At 51.5% G+C, this 17237-nt stretch overlaps 1 protein-coding gene across 1 annotated transcript; it reads right to left on the bottom strand.

Annotated features, from left to right (window-relative positions):
• Positions 1 to 12544: 12544 nt before the first annotated feature.
• On the bottom strand, positions 12545 to 16931 carry LOC136473025 (probable protein S-acyltransferase 20). Its single transcript, XM_066470725.1, has 9 exons — positions 16751 to 16931; positions 15807 to 15920; positions 15305 to 15709; positions 15075 to 15143; positions 14929 to 15000; positions 14707 to 14832; positions 14428 to 14508; positions 14149 to 14343; positions 12545 to 14000 (listed from the first exon to the last, which is right to left on the bottom strand). Exons 1-9 carry the CDS (start codon positions 16793 to 16795, stop codon positions 13020 to 13022), a joined length of 2088 nt encoding a protein of 695 aa, XP_066326822.1. The 5' UTR covers positions 16796 to 16931; the 3' UTR covers positions 12545 to 13019.
• Between the last annotated feature and the right edge of the window lie 306 nt (positions 16932 to 17237).

The following is a 17237-nucleotide window of genomic DNA, read 5'->3' as shown; positions in this document are numbered from 1 at the left end:
ATTTGGGAAAATGATCCTCACCCCATTGATTGATATTGATAATCTCGACCCTAAAAGTAATACTATCGATATTTAGAACCTTTGTGGTCATTGATGACAAAGGGGGAGAAAAACAAAGATAAGGGGGAGAGAAACAAAGATAGTGAAAAAGGAAAGAAACATAAAGATATCTTGACATGTGACATAGGGGGAGAGATATGAAAAAGGAAAAGGATCAATTAAAATTTTGAGCACACAAGTAGGGGGAGCAAGCTCATGAACTTGTATGGTGCATTTGAATGTGCATTTCATATGTTTGCTTGCATGGCACAAGTATTAAATTTACACATCCTTGCTTGTGTGATGAATGCTAGTTGTAAGATTGAATGATGAAATGAAATCACTAGATAACTTTCATTTTTCAAGTAAGCCTTTACAAGTGGTATCTTTCTAAAGTATGTTTCCAAGTGGTTTTGAGCTAACCATGGTGCTAAGGATGATATATTAGTGCACTCCGATTGTTATCACGCTTCAAAGGTCCATCTTTTATACCTTAGCATCATTTGGTAGACATTGACTCCTATATTTCCTATCTAAGCATATGTGCAAGCTATAATTCAAACTCTTAGCACATATGTAGGTGGAGCAATTGCTACCATTTGGGGTTCATGAAACTTGTCCATATCCTTTTACACATGGTAAAAATTCTTGGGCAAGCAACATAGATTCAATTGAATTTCAATTCATATCTTTGTGTAAGGGTTGTCATTAATTACCAAAAAGGGGGAGATTGAAAGCTCTAGTTTGGTTTTGGTGAATTGATGAAACCCTAAGTGCTAACCTAGTTTATCAAGTGATCATGAAATAGGTAGTACATCTCAAGTGGAGAAGCTAATGAAGATCATAACATGACAATGGTGATGGCATGGCGTTGATAAAGGGCTTAAACTTGAAAAGAAGAAAGAGAAAAACAAAAAGCTCAAGGCAAAGGTATAATGTGTAGGAGCTATTTTGTTTTGGTGATCAAGACACTTAGAGAGTGTGATCACATTTAGGTTTAATAGCCGTACTATTAAGAGGGGTGAAACTCGTATCGGAATACGGTTATCAAAGTGCCACTAGATGCTCTAACTCATTGCATATGCATTTAGGATCTAGTGGAGTGCTAACATCCTTGAAAATGTTTGTGAAAATATGCTAACACATGTGCACAAGGTGATACACTTGGTGGTTAGCACACTTGAGCAAGGGTGAAGAAGAATGGAGGAGATGCCAGCATCGGCCAAGTGACCGGACGCTGGATCCAAAAGCACCGGACGCTGACTGCCTGCGTCCGGCCGCATTGACTGGTGGTACAGTGGCTAGGGTTTACCACTGGACACTAGGCTATGTCCGGTCGAGCTAGACCGGACGTGTCTGGTCGAGGAAAACCGGTTTTTGACCCTTACTATACTCGACCAGACGCTGAGGTTCCAGTGTCCAGTCAGTTTTGCCAGAGCGTCCGGTCAGCCTCGTAGCCGTTGACATCTGACGAACAGCGTTTGAAGCCAGTAACACATGGCGTCCATCAGTGGACCAGATGCTGAGGGCTGGCATCCGATCAAATGGACCGGAGCGTTCGGTCAGAGCGTAGTGTGCCCAATGAAGGGGTACAACGGCTCTATTTCATGGGGGCTTCTATTTAAGCCCCATGGCCGGCTGTGGCTCACATCTTTGGCCATTTTCATTGACATAGCAACCTTGTGAGCCTAGCCAAAGTCCTCCCACTTATCTCCATCATTGATTCATCATTATAGTGAGATTGGGAGTGATCCAAGTGCATTGCTTGAGTGATTGCATCTAGAGGCACTTGGTGTTCGTGTTTCGCTATGGATTTCGCTTGTTACTCTTGGTGGTTGCCGCCATCTAGACGGCTTGGAGCAGCGAGGATCGTTGAGCGAAGGGTGGTGATTGTCTCCGGCTCTGATCATGGTGATTGTGAGGAGTTCTTGACCTTTCCCTAGTGGAGCGCCAAAAGGTACTCTAGTGAATTGTTTGTCGTTTGTGTGATCCTCATCTTGTGTTGGTTGTGTGGCACCCTATTGAGGGTTTGGCGTGTGAAGCAATTAGCGCGTGAACCTCCAAGTGAGTGAATCGCCACAACGAGGAGTAGCTTGCCAACAAGCAAGTGAACCTCGGTAAAAATCATTGTGTTCATCCTTTGATTCCGAGGCGATTGGTCTTCATTGTTATTCATCCTTGTGATTGATTGGTTCACACCTCTACACGGCAGTATAACTATCTTGATCACTCTCTTTACATTATCGCAAACTAGTTGACAAGCTCTTTAGTGTAACTAGTTGTGAGAGCTTGCTTGCTTGGTTGGTGTGGCTCTTTAGTTAGCCTTTGAGAGCACACTAACATAGGGTAGTGTCATACCTCTTGTGTAAATCAACACTATCTAAACTAGAATTGTGGTAGGTGGCTTACATTTTGAGTAGGCTAGCGCAACACTTGCTTCGCCTCAAATTTGTCTAACTATTTTGTTAAGTGTTGTTGTAGAAATTTTATTAGGCTATTCACCCCCCCTCTAGCCATTAGGACCTTTCATGGGATCACCCGCGTGTCTTGTGGCAGAGCCAAGATGACCCTGAGGGGGAGCCTCTGTTCACCCTCGAGGACACTGCCAAGGGTGGCGCTGGGACACCTTCGAGCAATACCACCAGCTAGCGGAGCAGTCTCTGCGGACAGCGCTGTCCGTCGTGGCTGATGACCTACCCAGGGTCGCCTAGGTTCGTGCCTTCTTTTCTCGTGTGGTGTCTTCTTTCTTTGAGTTTTCTCGTAGTGAATGACCCCTGTTTTGCCTATCTAGGAGCTCGAGACCTGGTCCCTCGGGAAGTCATTGTTCCTCTGATGGGAGAGGGACGTCTGGGACCAGCTCTAGTGGCAGAAGGGCTTGCTCGCCAATGCCAATGAGCTTCTGTCGGCGCAGAGCATGGAGGTGGAGGACCTCTGCCTTCGCTGTGGTGATATGAAGGCCAAGGTGGCCACGGCTCAGGAGCAGGTCGCCCCTTTGGCAGCACGGGTTAAGGAGCTAGAGGAGGAGCTGACCCGGGTGGCCGGCGATCAGGACACCTTTAGGTCTTGGGCTGAAGAAGCGACGGCCTCTGCCAAGGCCCTTGCTGGGCAGCTAGGGCAGAGCAGGGTGCGCACCTACTGACAAAAGGTGCCCTGGTAGAGGCCCTCTAGGTGGCCGAGGCCTCCCAGACCGAGGATGTGGTCTAGAAGGGAAAGGTGGAGGGTGAGTCATGTTCCCCTTGTTTTATTTGTTTTTCTTGTGTTCGACCCCTAACTCCCTGGTGTGATGTAGAGCTAGAGAAAGAGGCTTCCAGGGCAGTCGAGGCTTCTCGGGTCGAGGTCCAGGGCTGGAAGGAGAAAGCTGAGGCCTCTTGGGTCGAGGCCCAGCGCTGGGAAGAGAAAGCCGAGGGTGAGTCCCGTAGGCCTCCGCCCCTATTTGGCTCATTTTCCTTTGCGCTTAACCCTATTCTGTTTGTTTTGGCGTAGAATTGGAGAAGGAGGTCACCCGAGCAGCCGAGACCTCTGTCATAGTGTAGGCGGTGCTCGAGGCAGAGATCAGGGAGCACAACACGCTATAGAGCGCCACCCGTACCTTGTGCGAGGCCTTGGAGGTTGAGGAGGCCTAGTCGGGTAGCTCCCTTAGGAGACACTTGGTCGCGTTGAGCGGCCAAGTGCGTGAGCGACTCTGGGGAGCGCTACATGCGAGCATCAAGCATGCCCTAGCCATCGTCTCCTTGCACTACGTCGGCATCGACCTCAAGGCTGTCAGTGACGGCTACGTCTTGCCTGAGGACGAGGAGGAGGCCGACAAGGAGGTCGCAAAGCTGATGGAGGCGGCTGAGGGCCTCGGCACGGCGCTGGTGAAGCTGTTCGAAGAGGAGGTGGTCCCTCCCACACCGTTCGCCGATGCTGGAGACCCCGAGCCTTGACCTGGGCCCAAGAGGCCATGTAAATAAATTAGGGATTACATTACCGTATCATTACGCTGGTGGCCGTCGAGGCCTTTTTAAAGTACTCGTGCGTCTATGTTTCTTAATCGTTTTTATTGTATTTCCGAGCCTCTACCCTCTATCTTGTTTCTGAACATATCACTTGCAAAAAACTTCCTCAGAGCCTAAGCTGTCCCTAGGGCAAAAAGGTGGTGAGGGAGTGCCATAGCCTAGAGGCGTAGGCCGTCTCACGACTCGGCCAACCTTTTGGCCCTAAGACAGACTTTCGGTCCTTAGGTCTTTTACAATTGATTTGTCAGAGCGTGCTAGAGAGTTTGGCGTAGAATTTTTTTTGAAAAACGACTAAAAAATGGTGCGTGGGACTTAGGGGGAGTCCCCTCTTCTAGCCCTCGAGGGAGGCTCGGTTCTGCAGAGGCAGAGCCGTGTCTTGTTCGAGCCCCGCAGTGGGCACCTCTGTAGAGGCGGAGCCGAGTCTCCCTAATGGAGTTTTCGTATCGCTGAGGCCCTTGATGGGCCTGGGGGTTTCTCGAAAAATTAGAACAACTAAAGAACGCTTCTTAATTGTATTTTGAGAAACAATGTATACAATGCTTGGAAATTTAAGGGTAAAAGTGACGTAGCTGTTCTATGTTCCAAGCGTTGGTGAGGATTTTGCCCTTCTCGTTGGCTAGCTTGTAGGTCCCAGGCTTCAGCACTTGGGCGATGATGTACGGTCCTTCCCATGGTGGAGTCAGCTTGTGGCGGCCCTTGTTGCTCTGCCTTAGCCTCAGCACCAGGTCGCCCACTTTTAGGTCTCGGCTTCGAATGCGCTGGGTTTGATAGCGTCATAGGGCTTGCTGGTACTTGGCCAAATGTAGCAGCGCAATGTCTCTGGCTTCCTCTCGTTGGTCGAGGGCGTCTTCACGAGCGGTGCAGTTACTTTGCTCGTTGTAGGCCTGTAGCCTCGGAGAACCGTACTCCAAGTCAATGGGGAGGATAGCCTTGGCTCCATAGACCAGGAAGAACAGTGTGAACCCTGTGGCTCGGCTCAGAGTGTTCCTTAGGCTCTAGATGACTGACGGGAGTTTAGCAAGCCATTTCTTACCAAACTTCTTCAACTGGTTGTATATTCTTGGCTTGAGGCCTTGTAGGATCATGTCGTTGGCACATTCTACTTGGCCATTTGTCCTAGGGTGTCCTATGGCTGACCAGGCCACACGGATGTGGTGGTCATCGTAGAACGTCAGGAACTTGCGGCCGGTGAATTGTGTCCTGTTGTCAGTGATGATGGTGTTCGAAACCCCGAACGTGTGGATGATATCAGTGAAGAACAGCACCGCTTACTTGGATTTGATTTGATTGATCGGACAAGCCTTGATCCACTTGGAGAACTTATCAATTGCTACCAGCAGATGGATGTAGCCCCTGGGGGCCTTCTATAGAGGCCCAACCATGTCAAGCCCCCACACGACGAACGTCCATGTGATGTTGATGGTTTGGAGGGCTTGGGCCGAGAGATGCGTCTGCCATGCATAGTACTGGCATCCCTCGCAGGAGCGTACGAGCTTGGTGGTGTCAGCAACAGCCGTTGGCTAGTAGAACCCTTGGCAAAAAGTGTTTCCGACGAGCATCCGAGGCGCTGCATGGTGCCCGTAGGCTCCTGCATGCAAGTCCCAAAGTAGGGCTCGGCCTGCCTTGGTGGTGATGCATCATTGGAGGACGCTAGATGGGCTTCGCCTGTACAACTCGCCATTGCTGAGGACGTATGTCTTGGCCCGCCGAGCAAGCCATCGGGCTTCAGTTCTATCTACGAGAAGCTCTCCTCGGACGAGGCAATCAAGGAACAGGACTTGCCAGTCTATGCCCTGGTTGGCCTCAGGAGGCTCCATGTTGACTTCCATGACCTCGGGCTCGGCCGAAGGAGTCTCGGCGATAGAGGGGGCCTCGAGCCCCACGGTGGGCTCGACCGGTGGGCCCGCTTCTGCCGCCGAGGCATAGTTGATGGAAGGCTTGTGGAGGTCTCTAGCGAAGATGTTCAGAGGGACCGGGGCCTGTGCCGACATCATCTTTGCCAGTTCGTTCATGGGCTCGTTGAATTTACGCGCGACATGGTTGAGCTCGAGTCCATCGAACTTGTCCTCAAGGTGGCGTACCAGCTTGCAGTACGCCTCCATTTTAGGGTCATGGTAGTTCGACTCCTTCATTACTTGGTCGACAACAAGCTGCGAATCGCCCCCCACGTCGAGGCGCCGTGCTCCAAGTTCGATGGCGATCTACAAGCCGTTGATGAGGGCTTCGTACTCAGCTACGTTGTTGGAGGCGGTGAAGTGGAGCTGAATCATGTAGCGCATGTGTACTCCAAGGGGTGAGATGAAGAGCAGACCCACGCCTGCCCTGGTCTTCATTACAGACCCATTGAAGTACATGGTCTAGCATTCCACCTGGACTTGAGCAGGTGGCAGTTGGGTGTCGGTCCACTCAGCCACAAAATCGGCCAAGACCTAAGATTTGATTGCTTTCTGAGGCGCAAAAGACAGGGCTTCCCCCATGAGTTCGACGGCCCACTTGGCTATCCTACCCAAGGCCTCTCGGTTATAGATTATCTCTCCCAGGGGGAAAGATGACACCACAGTCACCGGGTGGGATTCAAAGTAGTGACGCAGCTTGCGTCGAGCCAAGACTATGACGTCGATCATTTTTTGGATGTGGGGGTAGTGTGTCTTAGTCTCGGAGAGCACTTCGCTGATGAAGTAAATGGGTCATTGGACAGGTAGGGCGTGCCCCTCTTCCTGCCTCTCGACTACCACGGCCGCACTGACCACTTGGGTCATTGCGGTGACGTAGAGTAAGAGGGCTTCACCTTCGGTCGGCGATATCAGGATGGGAGGATTGGTGAGCAGTGTCTTGAGCTTGACGAGGGCTTCTTCGGCCTCAGGAGTCCAAGAAAAGCGTTCGGATTTCCTCAAGAGGTGGTACAGAGGCAAGCCTTTTTTGCCAAGGCATGAGATGAAGCGGCTCAGGGCCGTAAGGCATCCCATGACCCTCTGTACTCCCTTGAGGTCTCGGATTGGTCCCATGTCGGTCACGACCGAGACCTTCTCTGGGTTGTCCTCGATGCCACATTCCGAGACTATGAACCCTAAGAGCATGCCTCGGGGGACCACGAAGACGCATTTTTTGGGGTTGAGCTTGATGCCCTTTTCTCTAAGGCATCTGAAGGCTATTTCTAAGTCACTGACGAGATCACTAGCCTTCTTGGACTTGACCACGATGTCGTCCACGTAGGCCTTGATGGTTCTCCCAATGTGCTCGCCAAAGACCTGGGTCATGCACCGCTAGTATGTGGCCCCTATGTTCCGAACAGCATAGTCACATAGTAGTACATGCCAAATGGTGTGATGAAAGAAGTCACGAGCTGGTCAGACTCTTTCATCTTGATTTGATGGTAACCGGAATACGCATCAAGGAAGGATAGGGTTTCACATCCTGCAGTGGAGTCAACGATTTGGTCGATTCGAGGTAATGGGAAAGGGACTTTTGGACATGCCTTATTTAGACCGGTGTAGTCTACGCACATTCTCCACTTCCCATTTTTCTTCTTAACTAACACAGGATTAGCTAACCACTTCAGATGGGACACTTCCTTGATGAATCCAGCCGCCAAAAGCTTCTGTACTTCCTCGCCGATGGCCCTATGCTTTTCCTCATCGAATCGGCGCAGGCGCTGCTTCACCGGTCTAGAACCGACCCAGATGTCCAAGGCATGCTCGGCGACCTCCCTCAGTATGCCCGGCATGTCCGAGGAACTCCACGCGAATAGATCGGCATTCGCGCGAAGAAAGTCGACGAGCACGGCTTCCTATTTGCTGTCGAGGGTGGCGCTGATCCTCAGCGCTCGGTCGTTGGAGCTGGTCGGGTCGACCGGGACGAGCTTGATGGCTTTCGTGGGCTCAAAAGTCCTGGCGCGACGCTTGGAGTCAGGCGCCTCGCTACCAAGCCAGTCGAGATCAATGATGAGGGTCTCGGCTTCCACGAGAGCCTCGGCATACTCGATGCATTCGACGTCGCAGTCGTATGCATGCTCGTACGTGGACTCGACCGTGATGACGCCGTTGGGACCCGGCATCTTGAGCTTGAGGTAGGTGTAGTTGGGGACCGCCATGAACTTGGCGTAGCACGGCCACCCCAGGATGGTGTGGTAGGTCCCTTTGAACCCAACCACTTCGAAGGTGAGGACCTCCTTGCGGTAGTTGGAGGGAGTACCAAAGCAAACGGGCAAGTCGATGCGCCTGAGGGGTCGTGTGCATTTCTCTGGCACGATGCCATGGAAAGGCACGGCATCACCCCGAAGCTGCGACTGGTTGAGCTCTAGGAGCTCCAGGGTGTTGGCGTAGAGGATGTTGAGGCCACTGCCTCCGTCCATCAATACCTTAGTGAGCCAATTGTTGCTGATGATGGGGTCAACGACAAGTGGGTACTGCCCAGAGTTCGGGACATAATCGGGGTGGTCGTCCCGGTCAAAGGTGATCGCCTCCTAAGACCAGTTGAGGTATCAGGGAGCAGCCACCTTCACCGAGAAGACCTCCTGGTGCACGGCACGCTGAAGGCCCGCCGAAGATCATGAAGGCGTTATGCACCTCGGGGAACCCGTCGTCCTTGTCGTCGTCCCTGTCACCGGCGCCCCTCCTCTTGGCATCGTTGTCGGGGAGCCTGAGCTTAGCGTAGTAACAACGGAGCATGGTGCACTCCTCGAGGGCGTGCTTCACCGGGCCTTGGTGGTAAGGGCAGGGCTTTTTAAGCATATCATCGAAGAGCTCGAGGCCTCTGGGGCCACAGGGATTTTTGTGCTCTGCGGCCGTGACTAGGCTGGCCTCAAGGACTTCCTGCTTCCCCCGGTGACCCTTCTTCTTTTTCTTGGGGAGATGGGGAGCTGAGGCCCTAGGGGCCTCGTCCCTCCGCTTCCCCTTGGCGTCGCTGTTGGGGAAGATGGCCCCAACGGCCTCTTCGCCTGAGGCGAAGTTGGTGGCGATGTTGAGGAGTGTGGCCGCTGAGGTTGGCACGTTCTGGCCCAATTCTTGGACTAGGTCACGGCAGGTGGTGCCGGAGAGGAAAGCCTGGACAATTTCCGAGTCGCCAACGCTTGGCAACTCGGTGCATTTGTTGGAGAAGCGCCGGATGAAGTCTCGGAGAGACTCGTCCGGGCCCTGGCGACAACTCTTGAGGTCCCAAGAGTTCCTAGGGCGCACGTATGTGCCCTAAAAGTTCCCGACGAAGACCCTTACCAAGTCACGCCAGTCGTGGATCTACGAGGGAGGGAGGTGTTCAAGCCCGGCTCACGCTGAGTCTGATAGGATCAATAGGAGGTTGCAGATGATGAGTAGGTCATCGTCCACGCCGCCTAGCTGATAAGCCAAGTGGTAATCGGCCAGCCAAAGTTTAGGATTAGTCTCGCCGCTATACTTCGTGAGGTTGGCAGGTTGCCAAAACCAGGTCGGGAAATGAGCAACGCGGATGGCTCTGCTAAAAACCCGAGGGCTAGGCGACTCAGGAGAAGGACTATGGTCCTCCCCACTGTCGTAGCGGCCACCTCAGTGTGGATGGTAGCCCCGGGTGGGCCCCTCATTGTCATGGCACCATCGCCTGCTGACCACCTCATGGTTGCCCTACGCCTTATGTCAGTTGTTGAGGCGGTCATGCAGCAAGGGGACCCTATTGGCTGTCGGTGCCCGAGCGGGCTCGGAACAAGCCGAGGCCTCCCTATCCTGCTGAGGCGGTGCCGTGGGAAGCTCCGAGGCGCCTCCACACCATCGGGAGGCGGAACTCTCGGCCTGCTGTACCGCGGCAGTCTCGAGGAGATCCCGGAGCTCACCGCGGACCCATCGCCCCTCTGTGGTAGAGGGCTCGGGCATCGTTCGGACTAGCATCGCCGTAGCCGCGATGTTCTGGCTAGCGTGATTGAAGATTGGGGGTTGCTCACCCCCTTCATCACCGTTGATGCGGTGGTGGACGTCACGGGCCCTCCGCCAGGCTCCTCCACCATCACCGTGACCTCGCTGCTACTGCTCGAGAGTGTCTCGGAGCTGCTGCAGAAGGAGTCGGTCTTGTTCGACCTTGGCCTGAAGCTCACGGAGCTGCTCTAGGTCCAGGCGTTGAAGTTGTCTGGGGGCAAGGTTCTCATTCCACATTGCTGGTGGGACAACGTGTGGAGGGGTGGCGTCGCCTGCCCCCTGGCGAAGCAGGGAATGGTTGCCTGCCCCTTCGTCCTCATCGCATGTGCTCGGCATCCTGAGTCCGACATGGAAGCACTCACGAGTGGGGTTGTAAGTGCCTTCGTTGTCAGAGTCAGAGTAGCCAAAGCAGTAGTCGCTCGCGGCCAGGAAGCGGCGCATGGCTTCAGGGTCGCGAAGTCCAGAGAAGTCCACTTCGGCCCACGCCTCGTCCTCCTCCGAGGAGTCAGCGTGGGTGTGGGGTGAAGTCATGGTGTCGAAGTCGAGGGCGAAGTGTTGGTGGCATCCTGAGGGCTCTGCGTGAGCGGAAGCGTAGGCGAAAGCATAGGTGGCAGCGACATTTCTCAACCCAAAGGGGTACAGTGATGGTGCCATCGCCAGGCTTTGCTCCGCCGAAGTTGACTCCTTAGGAGGTGGCGGGGCAGAGCTTGATGATGGGGCGTCGCTGCATGCCACCGGCGCCTTTCCCTTGTCCAGGCTCAGGTTAGACAGGTCCCCAACCAGGGACTTTGTGCCAACAGCTGGGCGTGGGATACCGGTGGAGCGCGGCGCATCGCCCTAAGCTTGCGCAGGGTCGATGCGGTCCCGCTCGTGCCGTGCCTGGCGAGCGCGATGGGAGCGGCGGCCTAGGCGCCGCCTACGCCTAGGCTACTAGGGCGTGACGTCTTCGATGGTCGGTGGGGCTCTGGGTGAGAGGAGTACCATATCGTACTCATGTCCTAGAGACATGAACTCTAGGCTCCTGAACCAGATTATCGTGCCGAGACGCAGTGGTCGCACGGGGTCTACCATCCGAAACTTGTCGGGATGACGAAGATGACACACAGTAGATCCGCTACCTGGCACGCCAACTGTTGGTGTTTCGGACCGGCGGGCCCTCAACCAACTAGTGAAAATATACTGCGTGCCCCTAATCCCGGATGGTGATGCAAAGAGACACAAGGTTTATACTGGTTCGGGCAATGGGTGCCCTACGTCCAGTCTGAGAGATCGATCTTGTATTCCTTACACCTAAATGCTCATAGTAGGGGGTTACAAGCAGGGCGAGAGAGGGAGCTAGTCCCAGGTCTCTGCGTGAAGCGGTGTGGATTGCTTGAGAAGTTGATCTCAGGCAGCGGGGAAGCGTGCGCGTTACAGAGTGTCGAGCGTGTGTTCGTCTATCTCGTGAACTCGTCTATGCCTGAGTGTGTGCGAGCGTGAGAGTAAGTCTGTCCTCCCTCCTCTAGAAACGGCCCCGGTCTCTCCCTTTTATAGTTGAAAGGGGGACAGGGATGATACATGTGTTAGCTACGTGGCGTCGTGCGAACAGAGGCAGCATGTCCGAGCCCTGTAGCCTGTCACTATGGTGGCATGGTCGATGGAGTGGTCCTGCCCTTGAAGTGCTGGAGCAACGCGCCGGTCACATCCGATCATGTGCGACGTGGGAGCTCCAGTGATAGCTCGACGCAGGGCCTGGCGGGCGACGTGCTAGTCGTTGTATGTTGACCGCGTAAAGAGCCGAGGCTCAGTTGGTGCCGAGGCCGAGCCATCATGGGGGCTCGGCGGGCGCGAATCCCAAGGTTGTCGAGACCCTAAAGTGGATTGCCGAAGCTTGGAGGGAGCAGTTGGTCCTGTACACTGATTCCGAGGCTATAGTGACCCGGACTTGACTCCCCACGTCGCGTTGTTCCTGGAGTAGGGGTTAGGTAGCATAGTGCAGTGCGGGCGCCGGTCGTGGGCACAGTACCGAGCACAGCGGCCGGTAACCCCTGCCTTGTCCCGTCCTGGACGGTATGGTGTTGATGCGACTTCCCGTCTCGTCGGCCGCTTTGCTGTGTCGAGCCGTCGTCCGGCTGATATCGCGGGAGTGGTTGGTCGCATTAACTGGGCGCGACGCGCTGTCGGGGAGATCGGTCGAGGCAGAGGCGACGGGGTTATTGCCGAGCCGGCCTCGAGCGAGACGGAGAATCGACATTTCGTCCGAGGCTTTACGCGCAGGGCCTCGGGCGAGACGGAGAATCGGTTCCCCGTCCGAGACCTTTCGTGCGAGGCCTCGAGCGAGGCGCGGGGCCTTGGGCGGGACGGAGAATCGGTTCCCCGTCCGAGGCCTTTCGTGCGAGGCCTCGAGCGAGGCGGAAAATCGGTAGACCGTCCGAGGCCTTCCGTGCGAGGCGGAGATTTGGTAGGCCATCTGAGGCCTTTCGTGCGAGGCCTCGAGCAAGGCGAAGAGTCAGATGGCCTCGGACAAGGCCAGGGGTTAGCTAATAGTTGTCTCTTGGCTTTGATTTTGACAGGGTTTAAGCGATTTTTTCGGTTTTTGCTTAAGGGACCCCTTTTTATGGTACCCGACTCTGTGACTACAAACATGTAACGTTCTTCTGCCATGAGCTGTGGGTTTTCACAGAATGAGATGCCTTTCGGATGAACGGAAACAAGTTCAAGCTCTATCAAATCTCAATCTTCTCCTTTTGAAACGATTTTGCAGAACTATCAAGCACTACAAAGAGGACGCAAAGGTTACTCTAACGAAACGAGCATAAAATTTACACCCCAATCAGTCACGCCTTGTACTTGTGCTTCCTGTTTCAGGTTTGTTGACACCTGCACGGTTCATTTGTCACTCAGACGCTCAGCCCTCAAGCTCGGATTCAAGCTCAACAGTAGGGATGTCCCCATCTCAGACTTGTAGAATGTTCTTGTGACACCTTTTCTGCTTGAGGAACCAGTGACGATCACCGATAAAATCACGGTAATCACCCTTGGACTCTTCAGGGCCCCTTGTTGAGTAATGATCATCCCATTGTCGCGGTCATGATGGTCAGCAAACGTGTGCCATACTGCCATGAGCTCATCTGTTGAACGGCGGGTTCTTCTGAAAGGAACCTGGAGCAAACACTGGGAAGGACTCTGCAGTTCGTCTCCTCTCTTCCCCAGTGCCATCCCTCCTTGTCTCCGGTGGCACTCCTGCGGCGGCATCATTCCTCCGAGGGTTAGCAGCAGCAGCAGCACCCAGAAGTGGTCCACCAAAGAATATCGACTGCCCAGTGTATGTCAACCTCTCGGACGGTTGTCCAGATGGCAATGCTGAGGAAGGAGCATTCATGGGTGAGAGAGTTCTCCTGTGATTGCTTGGCTCGCTATCTGGGTTTGTCAAGTAATGTGGTTCTCTTGCTGGTTGATCAAGACCACTACCAGCTACTGGCCTTGTGGGCGCGGGTGCCACCGACACGTACCGACCAGACTCTTGATCCCAAACAACCGAGGCTTTTCGGTTCTCACGGACATAAGATGTTGCTGACTGGAACATTGGCTTGGATATCTGCGTGGTTGGAACAGGCGGCCTCGGTACCGCCGGCGCAGGGCTTGGAGGTGCTGGAGGCACACGAGGTGGCACGTTGATCTGAGTGTGAGGTGCGGGTTTGTGAATGCGGATCGGGCTGCTTCTGCTGCTAGCACTCTGCGTGCCCGACTCATAGTCGTCCTGGCTTGCAAGGCTCTGAGGATACGAGGAACTCTGAAGAGACAACTTCATACCAGCCCCCCTTTCCTTGGTGCCACTGGCGCTGTAATCAGCACTCATGCTGGCATTGCCACTAGAGCTAGGGCTAGCACCTGGAACCCGGCGGGTATCAATAGGTCGGAGGACAGATGATGATGCCCGTGCTTTAGCAGCAGCCTTCATCGCCTCATTGCTGTCCAGCTTTGCAAGCTTCCAGGCACTGATTTTGACTTGCTTCTTGGCTTTGTTGGCTCTTTCAGCATGTCCAGCGGTATCAGGATCAATGGTTGAAGGTACCATCCCTGGCTCCAAATGTGGGATCACTTCATCCTATTTCAAGGTTGGAAGTGCAGAAACATTAACAGAGAATCCCTATAGTGGTACATACCATTTCTACTTTGCAGCTTGTTACTGAACTTTCAAAGATATAGTAGCAGGCCCCAAAGTTTCAAAGTGGGCTGCTAACTATTCAGATTACCTGATCAACAAAAATCCTTGGAGGTGTGCACCATGAATCCTTGTAGTGCAGACTAAGTGCACTAGCACCACTGAACGCAGTGGTAGCTGAATTTGTTGGGGAATAAACAATGTTTACCCCCTCCTCGTCCTCTTCCTCTTGAGGTGCTTCACTCATAGCTCTCATTGCAACGACATATTCATAAGTTGTGATCCCCTAAGAAGAACAAATTAAAGCAATATAGTAAAAACAACATGCCTTATCATACATATTGTACTTGGTGAAAACTGTGAGACAAACCTTTCTGATTAAGATCATGTGGAAGAAGAAAAGTTCCCCTAAAGGTATGCAAGCGACTAGAGAAAGAAGACTAAAAAAGGCCTGCACATAAAAAAATTATATTCATCCACTTAATCACAAAGCCTTGCTCTAATGAAGACATGCAAACAGGAAACAGTGTGACATTGTCATATCTTTATAGTAGTAGACAGTTCTAGAAATCCAGTCATCACATGTGATAATTTTGTAGTAAAATCAAAATTGTGCTATAAAGTAGTGACAATTTCTGCTACAACTTACTACAATGGTAGCAAAGGCAGGCCGAGGCAAACCATTCCTAAGCCTGTCTTGAATAATTCTCTCTGAATTCTTGTTGGCAAAGCATATAACAAGAACAGCGATGCCTACTCCAATTTCAATAGCAAGCTGCGATACAGAAAATCATAAATAGTTTAGCAGATAGTTCAATTAAAAAAACATGGTGCATGTAGAATGGGGATTGTGTAAGGTCACTTAACAGACCCAAAGGAGACTAGTAGTCATCAGAGCAAGAAACGTGAAATAGTTCTTCCGTCCAACACAGTTATTTAACCACTGCCGAAGATGCAAACATAAGATATGGATAATTTAAAAACTGACGGCAAGTACAGTTCCTATGTAAGAAATACCCGACAGTGATGATCAAATCCATCCACACACTTGTCACAACTTCTGCAATGTTTACTGAATTTGCGAACCTGAAAAACCATCTTTCTAAATCAGCAAGAGTTGACAACACAAGTTTTCACTTTTGACCCAAGTTGTGTGGCAGCTAAGACAGATAGAACCTGCTAAGGATATGAAAAAAATATATATACTACATGGTTGCAATGTTGAACGGTTCCACATATGAACATACCTCGGCGTCACATAATGTGCAGAACAAGACGTCTTCCCCATCAACTTGATTCCCTGAACCATCAAATTTCCTACAATCCTCCTTCACAAACAAAGCACAAACAAGCCCTCCAAGTAAGCAGCTCCTTGAACTTCTTGGCAGCTGCGACCTTAAATCCAGATTTGTGTCTCCGACAGCTAAACCACCAGTGTTAGAACGCCCATCTAGAGAGTTCCTACAAGTAGATGTTGCCGTTGGGGAGGTTGTTCCAGCACCAATATCAGTTTTTGTTGGCAAATTCGTGCCCTGTATGTTGGCAGTACTTCCAGGTGCATTGATGAAGCCACTGTCGAACTTTGACATGATTCCAGGATCTGCAGGGTTTATACTAGTGCACCGGATATAAAGGATGAAGACAGAAAACACCTGACAGAGTTCACACAAGTAGAAATTATGACAAAGACATAAATTCCTTCAAATAATGACAGAGAAATACAATGCAGGTGCAGTTTGGCAGGCTTACCACAGTAGTGTAGATACCAATTACAACATATTGTAGGACTTGCTTCCCTAGAAATGGTGTGAAGAATGCATAAAAAGCAATCACCAGAAGGAAGAAAACCGTAATCGCAATGATCTGTTCCATGAGACATTAAGAAATTTGTTATTCCACTGTTCACAAAAATGAAAAAACAGAATGGCTTGGATAAGTCTGTGTTTTATTATCAGAGAATGATGATCTGAAGCAAATGGCTGGCTGACAATATAATTATATTAATATGTAATGTTGAAAAACAAGGTGCATACCTATAACTTTCTACCTTGATTACAATGCCTTTGGAGTCTAAATTGGTAATTCAATAGTAATCTGAAATTTTGTCAACGGTACTATAGCCCAAATGCAGTATTGAAAACTCTTTCGTTTAACCCAAGTAAGTATTGAGAAATAGTTATATTAACAGGATAAACTTTTAGGAATCAATCAATATCCATTAGAGCACCACGGTTTTGTATTTGTGGAATATATAAAAAAGATTCACTGTCAACAGGGTAAAGTAAAACAGGACCTGGGCCATCAGAGAGCAGGTTTAATCATCAACCTAACAACATGATCATCAAGCCATGCTTACTGAATGAGTTTGCAGGTGTTTCAGACTTTGAGGAGAAAACCAAGTCCTAGAGATAGACAGCAGGTTTTTGTATAGGGGTGAAGAAAGGAAACAAGAGTTAGCAGGAGGACCACCGTCGCGGGTACTGCACCAAATATTATTTAGTTTTGTAATAACTCCACGTTATTGAAGCACATATCTCTTCCTGTGCACAGTAGCACGTACGGAATGAAACCGTGATAAACTACGCAGATGAGTTCGCGAAACTAATCCGCAGGTAAAATTCCAAGTAGGAATGGTGGCACCGTGAATGATTCGCGAGGATCGGAAGCGGGGAGGAAAGCCATCGAGACCGCACCTGGAGCGTGTGCGCGGGGAGCTGCCATCCGTTCTTCCTCGCCATGGCCGCCGCCGCCGCTCCGCTCCCCTCCCCCTCCCTCTCTCCCTTTCTCCAGTCTTCTCTCTCTCTCCTCCACAAGGCCACGACACAAAGGTTTGCCCTGCTTTCTTGGGAGTAGTAGTTGAAGTCAATCAATGACGAGGACTGACTCTCTCTCTCTCTCTCTCTCCTTATTTCTCTTTCACTGGCCCTCAACTCATTTCCGTTGCTGTTTTTGGTGCCGGTTAGTTGGGGATCGATGAAGGCTCGAGTGCGTGCCCGCATGCCGAATTTTTTTTATATTTTAGTCTTTTTTTTTTAAAAAAAATTCTCAGAAAGAATTAAAAAATAAACCCTGAGCTCTCGGCGTTATTGATGTTGGCGTCGAGCTAACACGTCTCTGGCGCTGAGCTCCTAGGCACGGTAGATGACATGATAGTGATCTCGATGTCAGAGTGACTGGTGT

The sequence above is a fragment of the Miscanthus floridulus genome, chromosome 8, assembly GCF_019320115.1.
Source record: "Miscanthus floridulus cultivar M001 chromosome 8, ASM1932011v1, whole genome shotgun sequence".
NCBI classification, from domain to species: domain Eukaryota; kingdom Viridiplantae; phylum Streptophyta; class Magnoliopsida; order Poales; family Poaceae; genus Miscanthus; species Miscanthus floridulus.
The sequence above is the reverse complement of the archived record's forward strand: the minus strand, read 5'-3'. Positions and strand labels throughout refer to the sequence as shown.

Coding starts and splice junctions, on each gene's coding strand:
- LOC136473025 (XM_066470725.1), bottom strand. CDS start 16,795: ATGGCGAGGAAGAACGGATGGCAGCTCCCCGCGCACACGCTCCAG. Junction 15,144..15,304: donor GCACATTATGTGACGCCGAG/GTATGTTCATAT, acceptor ATGGTTTTTCAG/GTTCGCAAATTCAGTAAACA. Junction 14,509..14,706: donor CTGCCTTTGCTACCATTGTA/GTAAGTTGTAGC, acceptor TTTTATGTGCAG/GCCTTTTTTAGTCTTCTTTC.